Below are 13,670 nucleotides of genomic sequence, written 5' to 3'. Positions count from 1 at the left end.
TCTGTAAAGCTAATTTGCAAGGTTTATAATAGATAAGTGACATCCTCAAAAATATAGGGCATAGGACATCTGTGGAGAGACACACAGAGGGCTGGGAGAATATGGATGCTGCCTTTAGTTGTAGTTGCAATTTAAGGTAGAATTACTCTGTTGAAATTTGACCAGGACACAGAGATTTTATTTACTATGTTTAGGGACAGATCCAGGATCTGCTGAACTCAGTTGTCATCAGTGTGACTCTCTGAAATTGGAAAACTAACTTTATGAAACCTTACCACAGCTGTGAGCAATAAGAAGGGTGTAATTTCAGGCAGTACAGGGCTTGTGCTGTGGTGCATAACTTTCTAGAGACTCTTGAGAGGAGTCCTGTTTGAGTGCCCTGGGAATATAGGGAACATCCTAAAAATGTCACTCCCATCAGGTGTTACCTGGGAGAAGGCTGCCCTGCTTCCCACACTTGGTTGCTGCAGCTTGCAGCTGTCTTTTCCCCCTTTTTATGGGAAGGTGTGTGCAGGGTTTAAGTTGCAATAAAATAAATATTAGCCTTATTTCCCCATGGTTTAGGCTGACATGGACTTGCATATGCTGACTCAAAACTGCCTGGCAGGTTTCTTTTCACACCCTGCTGGAAGCAGCTGGACTTTTATCCTCCTCCTAAAGGTCTCTGCGTGGGGAAATAAAGGGAAAAATGCAATTGGGGATGCTGAAAATGAATCCAGTAGAGAGAGGAATGCTTGGAACATCTATTCTAAAGCCATTAAGTTGGGTGCTGACTGCATAGTCACGTGCCAAGGTCCCTCACAATTTGAACAGTTTTTTTCCTGGTATTATGCTGACAGTACCTGACTGCTGCAGCAGCTGGGATATTGATTAATCCTTTAGCATTTTTCTGCAAAGCTTTAAACTCCTCACTCAGCAGCCTCTCAGCTGGGAAATCCAAGTGAAAGGGGTGGTTGGTCCCACTGCTGTGGGAGCAGGAAGAGAATTAGTGGTAGCATTTTGAGAGACAAGACAGGTTGACTCTACTGTTGAATTCACAAGGGCGCATCTGATTCCATCCCTGACTTTGAATAACTGTAGTTGCAGAGAGATCAGCTCACAAAGTCAGAGTAATTCCTATTGGTATGTTTTATTTCAAATGCAAAACATTTTGAGATTAAAATAAATGCTAGTGGTTACATGATGCATTAAACTAATGATTTTCCTTTTTATTTTTTAAACTTGACTTTATCCTATAATACCAAAACTTTAATGGATAAATGCTAAGCTCTCCTTTGGGTGATTTCAGATGCCTTGTGTACTCTTACAAAATCTAAAGGAAAACTTTTTTTCTCTTTTCCCTTTCTCCCCCTCCCTCCCATTCCCCTCTGTAGGTGATTCTCATTCTGACAAAGCTCTACGACTTCAACCTGGGGAGTGTTACGGAGAGTTCACTGTGGAGGTATGTGGATTGTAGGAATCATAGTAACTGGCATGGAAGGGTTGCACTGTGTCTCTTGTAAAACTGGGAGCTAGGTGGAGGGGTGGGCATGGGGGGTGTATTATCTGAGTTCATCGGAGGAGGAGTTGGGATAGAATCTGAGGTAACTGCAGTTACTTTTTAGAAGAGAGATATATGGTTAAGAACACATTTCTTTAATGAAGAACAAGAGGGTTTCATGATGTAATGGCATTTCCCTGGCACACAGAACAACTTCGTTTCATTCTCACTACTGAATGTCCTTACACAAGTCTCTTCAGTCCTGAGAGTCTCCGCTGTGAGACTGACAACGAGAACAAGCTCTACAGATGGTACATGCTTGCTAGAACAGTGTCTGAGGAGGTGCACAGCCCAGTGCATGAGATAATCTTAGCTGTTCCTCAGCCCTGTGACCTGAGATGGTCATTTGGTAGTGAATCTGCGTTGCCTTGGGCTTATAAGCACAGTAGCTGCTAAAGGACTAGAGATATCACAGTGAGATGCTGGTGACTTTTCTGCTGTCTGCTGTGGAGGTACTTGGATGATGTCTTGTACCTCCCATGTTCCCCTGGTGTGAGCAATGGACTGTCCTAACCTGGGGAAGCATGCTACTGGACAGAATGTGTGTTTGTAAGTATGTGTCTGCATTTAAATAAAGAAGAAACTAAAATCCCCTCAGCCCCCAAACTCACCACTATAAATAGGTCAGTTCCTTGACATTTGAAATCACCAAATTGTTTCATCCTGCCTGTGGTGTGAAAAGGGTATGCCTTGAACAGAATTGTTACCAGGTGATTTTTACCCACAGGACAAAAAAACCCCAAACAAACCCCAAACACAAACAAACAAACAAACAAAAATAGCTAGGGACTGGTGAGACCAGGTGCCTTGTTTCACATTTAGCTGGTATATTAGAGCTATTGTGAAACCCGCTCAAAGTGTAGTTGGTGGAACTGTCAATGCATTGTAGCCACTGCTCAGGTGTGGCTGCACAGAAGCTTTTTAGCAGATGGTATCTTGTACTTCTTTCTTCCCAGCTAATTTAAAAGCCCCTGTTTGGAGCAGGTTTGTTCTTGTAAATGTATTTAAGGGTTAATTGCTCAGTAGAGCTCTTGAAACTTCTCATTTTGAACAGTACTTAAAAAGCCTAATTGCGCTGTACCACGGTAATCTGCAAAAGTATAAATAACCATGCAGCTAATAAGAGAGAACAGTCATTTCCACTTACCCTGGTACTTTTCAACGTATTAAAGCTTTAAAAACTTTTGCCTCTTTACCTAGCGAGTACAAATGGCACTGTGATTGTACTTTAAACGTAATTGCCAACCAGTCTGCTCTGCATAAATAATGTAACAAAAAGGCAAATCAGGTCCTAATACTGAGCTTGTAGCATCACCTGGGCTTTGCAGAAAGGTAATAGCAGCATCGTTTTTGAGTTTTCCCAGGTGATGGAAGTGTAATTCATCATCAGTACAATTGGAAACATCCAGCGCTTGGTCAGCTGGGGAAACACACTGCTTTGTGAGAGTGTTTCAGTGTGTTCTGGAACACTTCTGAATTTTTTCTGCAGTGAAATAGAGGCCACTGTGGGGCTTGGAGACTCAGAGATGTTGGGAGGTCAGAACCTCCCAGATTCTTTTCCAAGGTCTGGGAGGAAAGGTCAGGGTAAGAGCTAGTAGGTAGAGTTCCTGGACTCTAAACCTTAGTTTGCCCCTTGGAAAATTCAGGATTAAGTCATGTTGTACTTCACAGGGGAGTGTGAAATCTTAGGGAGCAGCTGTGGGGTTTTTTGGAAAGGACATAGTGGAAATGCAAATAGATACTAAGTGGAAGAAATAAGCCAGAGAAATACTCCTTTTCTCAGGATTTTCTTTTCTGTTTGCACATTGAGGCCCCTGAATCTTTGCATTACTTAAATTGCTGCTTTTCAATATTTTCCTTTAATTTTTGAGACCGTGAAATTTTCAAAAGGAGGATTTGTCTTTGCAGAGTGAATGTGAGCCTCCTGCCAATAGGTTTGCTTTCCTGTTACTTTTTGTAGACTCAAAGCTCTCTCTGAGACCCCAGATCTGATGGGTCACAAACTGAATGTAACTTCAGGTAATTATCAGAAGGAGATCTGGACATTTCCAAGAGAGGATTTTTTGTTTTTTTTCTTCCTGATTTCTGGAAATATGACTAATCCCTTCTGCTAACCAGGAGCCCTGCCCATCTGAGCAGTGGTGCTATATGACATCTATTCTGAACACTTGGCAAATGCAGTTGCTTCCTCAAGTGAGGAGTGGCTTTTGTGGCAGAGAGCAATTAATCACATGACAGTGCTTCAGAGGATGCTAAGATAGAGCAGAGTGCAATGCAATCTCCAAATACCATCTTGGTATTTGGGTTCAGGTGTATGTTGTGTTCAGAAAGGTTATATGGGGTGTTCTGGAAGTTGTATCGCAGGCAGCAAGTCCATTAGTTAATCTTAGTGCTGTCCAGTTGTTTTCTTCTTGTGTTGTGAGAGGGAATAATCAGGAGGAATGTATTGAGCTCCTTTTCTTATTCTGCAGGCCTCATGGATTTCACAGATTTTACAAGCAAAGGAAGAATGCTTCCTCCCTTATTTCTCATCCTGTCTCCTGTTTTAGCTGTACACTGCTGAGATGGGATTTTGTGAACATGACATTCTGACAAGTATTTAAAGTTGCTATTGTAATATTTAAAATGTTTTCAGCTGTTTCAGCCACTGTGGGTTGAGCAATTTCTTTCTGCTAAAATAACTGTAACAAGAGTTTTCCACTGTTGCCTTTTTTAGTATCCAAGAATGTATTCATTTATTTTATTTATTTGGATTGCAGTAGCTAAAAAGACAGCTTCCCTCTCAAGGGAGCTTTCAATCTCAGATGAAGACAAGGAGACAACCAGGCGACCCAGCAGACAGGAGAAGCACAAGTTAGCAGGGTGGTGTTTATGATCAATATGATAACCGTGACTGCAACACATCAGCTAATTGGGCAGTGGGGAGCAGTTCAGATTTTCTTCCAAAGTGCAAGCACTTGCATGTGTCAGCTCTGAGTCCCTGCTACCATTTTACCCAGCTCTGATGGGTCTCCTGGAGTTCCCCTCCTCTGGTCATGGTCCCAGCTAAATTATCTGATGGTACATAATGCCGGCCCACGCATTAACCCATACTCAAAACTGTGACTGACTCTTTCTGTTTAAGAGGCTAAAATGGTGATGAAGGAATTTTTACATATATTCCTTCTTCTTTTCTTGTTGATTAACCAAGAAATTATGTTTCCATGTCAGGAGTCAAAAATCCCTAATCTTTTTTTTGTGGCAGCTTGTGGCTGCTATGCCTAAAGAGGTTGGGCTATTGTCATAGTCTCTATGTTGAGTTAGGAAAAAAACACCTTTTCAGCTTTCTAATAGAGACAGCTGCAAAATACAGCAGCTGCATTGGAGCAGAGAGGAGTAAAACTCCTCAGCTTGGTTGCAAGCTGCTTTATGTTGTGCATTGCTCTTTCATTCACCTCTGAATTACCAAAGGGCTTTAAGCTTTTTCCTCCCGTGGCCTTGCCTCTTAAGCCTCCCACGATCTCCAGAGACCCTCAGCATGTTTCAGTGTGCCTCTAGCATTTGTTGCTTTTGCAAATTTCACAGCTTATACTGATTCCTGTGCTCTAGGTTGGTGTGTGGCACCTGGAGCTGGCTTCAGATAGGGGCTGCTCCATAGGTGTGAAAAGGTGAATGCAGTGTGAAGTGCCAGGTCTTCCCTTGAGGAACTGGGGCTTAGTCTGCTTGCTCCAAATGTAGCAGCCTCTACACCGGTAAGAAGTCAGGGATCAGGAGATTGAATAAGCCTGACTCAAAATTCCATATAATTCTCCGTGAAACAAACTAAACCTGAAATAGGTCATGGCAAAGCCAGAGCTTTCTTAAGAGTGTTTCTATCCCAGTGGCAATACGTTGTTTAGACTGTGCTGCTGAGAATGGCAACTTCTGGTTTGTGCCACAACCTCTTGCTTATGGCAAGTGACTGCTCAGTCACCACGGAGGCATTGTAGTTTTTCTGGAGTTTGCTGTATTGAAATGCAGTCTCCAGAGAGACACCATGACCAGCCGACATCTCCCCGCAGTATTGTCAAATTTGATTACATTTATAATTTTCCACTTTTATGCTGACAACGTGCATCTTAGATACATGCTATTTTCTGGATGATTGTATGCAGGCATAAAATTAATGGAGCTGATTTTCAAAGTAGTCATGCTTCGCATTATTGCAACTTATTTGGCACTTTTTAATAATATTGCAAGGTACAGAAATCCTGTGCTGAGGAGGAGAAGAGTTTCTTGTATCTGTAGTCAGCCATCAGGGCATGGAGGGAAGGAGCCAGGTGTGTGTGCAAGCACGTCCCTGACCTCTCTTGGATTTGAAAACCAGGGTACCCAAAAGTTTTGCATCTCCACTGTTGCTGTTTGTTAAAGTATAAATAGCCCAGCTTGAGGATGGTTAGCTTTTTCAGGCTATGGGAACCACCTGTGAAAATCTTTGTGGCTGAGAGCTGTTAGGTGCAGTTTGCTGAAGAACTAAGGGAACGGGGAACTGCAGCAGATGACCACCACAGTGTGAGATGAGAATTGTTGCTCAAGACTCTCAGCATCCTGAGTTGCAATTAGGGTACACATTCAACAACATCCTAGAATAATGCAATTTTTAATCTCCGGTACTCTTGATTATTAGTTATTTCCCCAAAGTGGGTGATCCAGTGTACCCTGTCTCAGCACAGCCTGGCTCTCAGTCATAAATGTCATAGAAGTCATCTTGGCATGGGAGCCACACTTGAACTCTTTGGGAGATGCACAGTAGGTGCATGTTGGCCCATGCCTGAGCTATCTGCTGCCAAATGAGGATTGAGGGCATTTGTTTTATAATGTGATCTAAACAAATCTTTCATTGTAGACATCAGGAAATGTATAGAAGGGATTCTTCAGATTTGCTTGGGCTGTGTGTGCCTGAATGTGAGGATACATGGTAATTAAAAAAAAATAATATTCAAGGAGCTGAATAGAATGAACCATAGGCTTAGCCCTCCTCAAATGTCCCAGACAGTCCCAGGTAGTGTCCAAAGCATACATTCTTTGCAGTTCAAACTAGAAGGAGATGCTGTCATTGCAACAAAGCGATGACGTGAGTTAAAATTGTTTTAAATGTCTGTTTTGGGAACCAACAATGAAAAATATTAGGCTTATCTTAAATTTAGGGCTATGTTTTAGAGTTAGGTAAACTCAGTAATGGTAATAAAAATAAGACGTCATTATTTAATTCTTTGTTTTGCTGTAAGACTAACCTCTGGAGAGAAGTTTCATTTGTTTTCTTCATGATGCTTCCCTAGTCCTGTTTTGTCCCACAGGATTTTCCAGCAAGGGAATAGTAATGTTCACAGCTTTGCTTTCTGATGGTTCTTTGCTTTAATGAGTAATCACATTAATGTTTCCTCAGAGATGGTGGAGACCAAGGGGCACGATGCAAAATCATGTGAAAAGCATAGCTGAGCAAATGCAAGTCTAAATGCCTTTGTATGTGTCTTGGGATGGTGTGTGGATTGATGTTCCACCTTTGCTTATTAAGATGTCTTATTCATCTTCTTTCATGAAGTTCATTTGTCTTTCGTGAACCAGCCTTCTGGATGGTCCATTTGTTGTGTCTCTTAATTGCTTCATCAATGACCTTTCGGGGGGGGCGGGGATGTCATCACACAGGGGGCTTTTTGGATTTATTAATTTTTTGTTTGCCAAGAAAGCTCTGAGACTAATTGCCAAACTTCCCAGAAGATATTAGTTTACAAATTTTAATGACACTTATGATTTATTAATGTGCTTCCCCCTCCATCTGCTCATCCTTATTCCTTGGTGGAATTCCTGCTGAATTGGAGAGAATGAATAAAAACAGAGCTTCAGACTGTAATAGTGTTTTAGCTAGCCTGTTAATTCAAAAAATATAAACATATTGAGTGCTTTATTGATATCTGTGAATTTCTGAAGACAGAGGTAGGTCTTGGCTTTGGCTACATTCTGCCCCAGAATCTCGATTTGGTGAGGGTGCTGTGTGGTGGTGGCACAGAGGTTCACATTTTTGTGTGCATGTAACTCACTGTTCAACATGTGCTACACATCCCCTCCCTGTGCTCCGTTCACACATCTCTTGCAGCTTGAAAGTGGAGCTGCTTTGCTGAAGTTTTTGACCTTCAAACATGTGGCTGTGGGAGGACTGTACTGGTCGCTGACAGTGGATGCTGCAAATATGTTTGTGAGAGGAATGTGCTCATGGAATAGGTCTAGAAAGGTCCTGTGATTGTATGTATGCTTTGATCGCATAGATAACTGGGTTATTGGGATGCTTCTGTTTATATTTAATTTTATTTTAATAAAAATAATGGCAATTTTTGCATACATCTTGTTTTATGGCTGGAGACAGGGAAGCAAGAAGAAAAGGCAATTTATCCTACTCCTAACTTCTTGAGGGAATGTTTTTGGGACAAAGGTGGAATTCCATACAAAATGTAGAGAGAGAAAAAATATACTGTGTTTTGTTTTAATTTTTCCATGGTTCAGGTAATATGTCCAACCATCCTTCTTTTCCTCCCTCCCTCATAACTCTTGAATTATTTATACTCTGCAAAAGAGCTCCAACAGGAGAGACTGAGAATCTCTCCGGGGAGAGACTGGTTCTAATCTTATGTGTGAAGATCCAAGTTCAAGCCCTTGCTCTGAATAAGTATAAAGAGAAGTGCTTTTTTATTCCTCAAGTAATTAAATTGTGTAACTCATTGCTACAGGATGTTGTGAGGCAGAAATAATAAAAGCGTAAATGGATTTCAAAAGCAGATTCAGTGAATTAATGGAGGATATTTCTGCTGGTGGCTGGAATACGTGATAGTGTGGCAGTAGCCGATGGCTTACATTCTTTATTTTTTGATGTAACATTGGAGGAAGAGGCAGGTCTACTGCCTTTGGATCAGAGTTGCAGAAACATCTTCTGTTTTTTGTTACCTGTTTGTCAGCATTGAGCTATTAATACTTTAGGTATTCTAATGGAATAGCTGGAGTTGTGCTGGAGACATGATATGCCACAGCATTTTAGTGGTTTTGGGACTTGGAGATCTCTAAGTCAAGAGAACTGTGTGAGAGACCATGGGAAGAAATCATGCTTTCTTTTGTCTCTTCCATATACTTTCCCTAGAATATTCTGTGGCAGAGAAGCAGGCAATTACAAAATACAAATTTTTGATGTGACTCTTTTGGCCACCTGATTCAACCACGGGATTTGAGTCTTCTATGTTACAGATGGGCTCTCTCTCAGTTGCTCAACTGGTGTCTGCCTTGGATGCTATCACATTTTTTTAGTAAAGTTATTTTATTGGACTAAAAGTAGTCTTTGAAACTGTAGTTATAAAAAACCCAAAATAAACCAAACCAAACCAAACCAATAAAAAAAATCTTTGGCATAATTTAATTTTTGAGCCAGTCCTTTCAGGTACTCAACTGCATCAATGGAAACTTAAACCTGTCCAGATCTCTAGTCGTTCCATTCCAGAAAACTAGATGATAAAATAGGGAATTTAATGCCAAACAATATTTCTGGTATTGATATAATCATGAGGATCTCAGTGTGAATTAATGCAATTTGTTTAGGAAAAAAATAAAGTGTTCTAGGGAGCTGCAAGAATGTGCTTGCCTCTGTTTTCTCAGCTTATTTATGCTATATTTAATATAGTTTTTCTGTCCTTGTTGATGAATTTCTTTGACTGTGAGCTCCTCAAGAAGGGAAGACATCTTTTCTTCTCAAAAATGAATTTTGAGCTCTGGTCATTTCCTGGTCATTTAGTCCTGGGAATTTGGTAGAGAAGGTCAGAGATCATGTGCTTTTGAAGCCTTACTGACCCTATGAAGTTGTCTTGTCAGGGTTAGCAGGTAAAGTGTCTTTGTAGTGCTACACTTGCTTGTTTAGAGAGTAGCAAAGCAGCGCTCAGGAGGGAGTTTGTAGCCAAGAACCTGCTGCAGATCCTGTGGTGTGTTGTGACTTTTGCTGCATCAGCAGAGCTGCACCTGTTAACAGGAATTGGCTATTTCATCTCTTCGTTATCATTTGGAGTAGCAATTCCATTGCTCTCACTAGAGAGCTGCTCCTTTCATTATCTCATCTTACATTCTAATTAGATTTGGATGCCAACTGCAAAACTTTTTGCAGGAAGCCACATGTAGAGATGAATTTGGTTTGGCCTTACTGATGTCTTTTTCTGGTCACTCTTTGCTGTGCAGAGAAGTTTGGTTGGCAGAGATTAGCAGCGGATGCGTTCAATGTGGATATGTGCCAATATTAATGAAAACCACACATTAAATTAACTTATAAATATGCAAATAGATAATTGCAAAATAAAACTTCCTTAATAAATTGCATAAGAACTTCCATACTAGATCTGATCTAGTAGGATTGGGAAAACCTGAAAAGAGATGCCCAGAACAGAGTGAGATAAAAATCTTATGAAGTTACATGGTGTGGAGAGGGCCTTCGCTAAAGAAAGGGGGTGGAGCATCTCTGCTACGAGGAAAGGCTGAGGTTGGATCAGATGAGCTTCAGAGTTTCCTTCCAACCTCAACAATTCTGTGATTCCATGAGGAATAAAGGAGCATTGGACAAAGGTTCAGAGCAAATAGAAGACTTTGGTTCTTAGGACAATATGTACTTAATCTGTGGATCTCCTTGCGTGAGTATTTCACCTGTGTGAACAGGTAAAGTTCATATGGGTTCATGTGGAGTTCAGACGAGTTCCTAGAATCAGAACCAATATCTGTCAAGGACTGTATTACATCTGTGGCTCAGAATGTTCCCTGGCCTCTGATCAGTTAGGCAGAGACAGATAGGTACTGCCACGTACTCTCCAGTACTGCATAAGGAACCACCAGGTTCTTACACTGAACAGTTTCTCTTTTGGTGCCACCTCATGCTTACTGCAGGATACAATATTCCTGTCCACACTAAAACTAAGTTTTGCATCAGTTTACATGATTTTTTTCTCTTTTACCGAGCTGTTCTTTTCCTTTCTCTTCCCATCTCCCTCTGCCTTTGACTTTTCTGTTCTTTCCAATTTGGCTTCAGACCAAATCATAAATCTTTGATGCTTTGTACAGTGGCTTGTAGAATTTAGTACTTTAACATGGATTGTGTCTGTTTATACTGATGTTTTATTATGTTGTGGTGGTTTTGTTTTTGGTTTGGTATTTTGTTTTTTTTTCCCCATATGCACTGCCATTTTATAATGTCTATAAATAATCTAAAGGATGTTGTTAAAAAAAATCCAAGAAATCCTTCTATCTTTCTTTTAGTCTGATCAGTCTCTTTATCTCTGTGGTGTATTCATTAGGCTTCTTATGTAGTTAATAAGAGCCTGTATCAAGTGGTCATTTCTCCAAATAATATTTACAAAGGGCTACATTCCCCCAGCCTGGAAGGCAGCCTTTGATTTATTTACTTACCACATGTGCTTCATCTGTAAAATCTGTCAGCCAGTTCTTTTACAGTATATGCCTGACCAAGTGAAAATGAAAGCTCCAGTAAACTACTAGATCATGGGAAGGTAGGGCATTTTTACATGTAGGATTTCTGCCTCTGAATAAAAACTGTAAAGGGTGAGGCCTTTCTGTAACCAGATTTTTAGGTCTTGTTTCTGGGTCTTTAAGGCCAGTTACTTTAGAAAATTTACTCCAGAAATATTAGTAGTTCCTTATATCCAGTTATCCCCGAAGCTTGCTGTCCAGAAGCCTGAATCTAGCAGCAGGCTATATGCAGGAGCTGGGCATTCAGTGTCCTGCAGATCTAGTCAGGGATGCAAATGTGGTGGTGAATTGGAATAATTCAGGTATATTACCCCATGATAAATCTAAGAATATCATATGGCATCTGTAACAGAATGGTTACATATTATTTTATGGATCTTGTAGTCTGGCTCAGGGGATCTGTGAGGAAGATGATAATGGGAGACGGGTAACAGTCCGAGATATTCGGGCTGTTAATACAGATATTACTGCCAAGCCTTACCCCAAAGTCTGGTAGTGGTTTTGCCCAGGGTTGAGAGACACACTATTAACTTGGGTGAATTCTGATGCATTTAAAATGCAACAGTCTCCAGATATCTGTAACTACTGCCAGGAGTGCAGGGCACTCCTTTGTACAAGTCCTGGAAGTTCCAAAACCACCCAGGTAGACGTATGCAGAAAGAAAGGGCAACCCATCATTGGGACCTGGGTTCCAGCCTTTGGGGGGTCTGAGGCTCACAAGGAGTAATCAGCCCTGTGGAAAGAGAAATGCATTTAGCGTCGGTCCTCTTGCATCTCTTCCTCTGAAATGTTAGAAATTGAAGTGATTTGCTTTAAGAAGGAAGCCTGGTTGCTGATTATTGGTCCTGGAGGGGGCAGAACGAGAAACAGGTTCAGAGCAGAAGTCGGAAACAGCTTGATGAAGAGTAACCCACACACATACAGGGAGTGTCACACACCACAGACCCACACAGGTCTTGGTGTGGGAACAGGAGGATCACACAACATAGAGCATCAAGCATGAGTTCCCTTGAGGACTTCAGCAGAGTATGATCCATCCGTGAGGTTCCCCAGACACAGGTCTCTGTAAAGCCAGTATGTAGGAGGCCTTGTCCTTTCTTTGGGCTACTTGCAGATGTAAGTGTGGCTGAGGAAAATCAGGCAGTAAGATCATCTGTTAAAATGTAAGATTTCAGATATAATGTTATATTGCCATGGAGTAGTTAAGCTACAGAATAAGCAGTGGACCATGGTACATCATTCAGTTTGCCTCTAGCAGAGCAGAGAGTAAATGTCCCATGGAAGATTAAAATCCCATTGGTTCTATTATCTGTAACCAATAAAGGTAAAAAGGATGTCTATGAGGAATACAGAGCTAACACAGAACATTTAGCTTTGTACCCACGAGTGTCTTCTATTTCGTACAAGGCATGGGAAACAAAGCAAGAAGAGCTTTGGGTTTGTTTTTTTTTCTCTCAGAGAGTATATGGCAGGTGAGATTGTGGTGGACCATTTGCCTCTCTGAGGACTTGGAGAGTCATCTGCATCACTGCTACCTAATTTTAGGGGCTGAGGGGTGTTAGTCACACCACCTGAAAAGTATGTATAAGTTTGTTGTCCTGTGGCATTTTAACAGTGATGGGCACAAGTCTGGCTATGTAACAGAACGTGGCCCTGTTACAGTGGCGGGAGATTTATAAGAAGCCCATATTTTGTTTTTGGAAGTGTTCCTTTTAAATAGCGACGGTGCATGTGGTTTGCTTGAGGACAGATGAGGGTGAACTTAAGTAGGCTGTGGTTTAACTTAGTTGTTTGGCTATATCTGATCCAAGCAGGGTACATGATGTGCTTCATCATGAAATATCTTCTGTTGCATAAGATATCAGAAGACTCGGAGTTGTGGCTGTGCAGACAGGTGGTGCTTTGAAGCAAATTTGTTCTTCTTGTGTCTGTCTGGTTCCAAAGCATCACTGGACATGGCCCTCTGCAAACAAGCCCATCTGGCAAATCAGGCAGTTGGTTTGGTACCTGCACTGCTGGGAAGCTTCTGAGGCATGTTTGGCAGTGGCATTGTTGAGGAGATATGTCTTGTGGAAAACTGCATTCTTGAATCCTTTAATACTGATGTTCCACCTTTCTATTGTTACAGTCTCTATCACTTGCAGAAAGCAAAGGTAGAATCCTTTTTTTCTAGTGCTCCTTTCTTATGGTTTATTTCAGCTTCATTGGTCACTGTGTTCTCTCTCATCCTGTGTGACAAAAACCATTACAAATGCTGCAGTAAGCTGTGTTGCAAACTCTTATCTTCAAAAATGACATTCCTAAAGGTTAATAATTGGAATGAGCGCTGGCAGTTACTAATTAGCACCATTATACAATCAGCTCACATTCTGGCAGCATTAGGCATACTTAATCAGTCAATTATCATTGATCTTGGAAAGTGGTGCTTTAAAGTTTAGCATAAGGTGCCTTTGTGAGTGGAGAGAGGGAATTTGACACTACCACAGTGGTCAGGCTGCTGGGAATGTGTGGTTTGAGGGACCAGTGTTGTGTACCTGATTGTGATGGATGGATTGGAATTAAAATCAGATAACACAGACTCACCTTCAAACAAGCATAAATAGGTCCTATC

The 13,670-nt window shown here is 41.2% G+C and overlaps 1 protein-coding gene across 1 annotated transcript in view; it reads left to right on the top strand.

The window, feature by feature from the left end:
• SORCS3 (sortilin related VPS10 domain containing receptor 3) overlaps nucleotides 1–13,670 on the top strand; it is a 288,897-nt gene that overhangs the window by 86,032 nt on the left and 189,195 nt on the right. Inside the window, exon 2 of the mRNA XM_027738740.2 lies at nucleotides 1,374–1,441. Coding sequence (XP_027594541.1) covers nucleotides 1,374–1,441 — 68 coding nt within the window. The remainder of the gene's footprint in view (nucleotides 1–1,373; nucleotides 1,442–13,670) is intronic.

The sequence above is a fragment of the Pipra filicauda genome, unplaced genomic scaffold (assembly GCF_003945595.2).
Source record: "Pipra filicauda isolate LSUMZ 115617 unplaced genomic scaffold, ASM394559v2 scaffold85_size2586006_pilon, whole genome shotgun sequence".
Taxonomy (NCBI): Eukaryota; Metazoa; Chordata; class Aves; order Passeriformes; family Pipridae; genus Pipra; species Pipra filicauda.
Note: the sequence above shows the minus strand (reverse complement) of the source record. Positions and strands in the feature narration are given on the sequence as shown.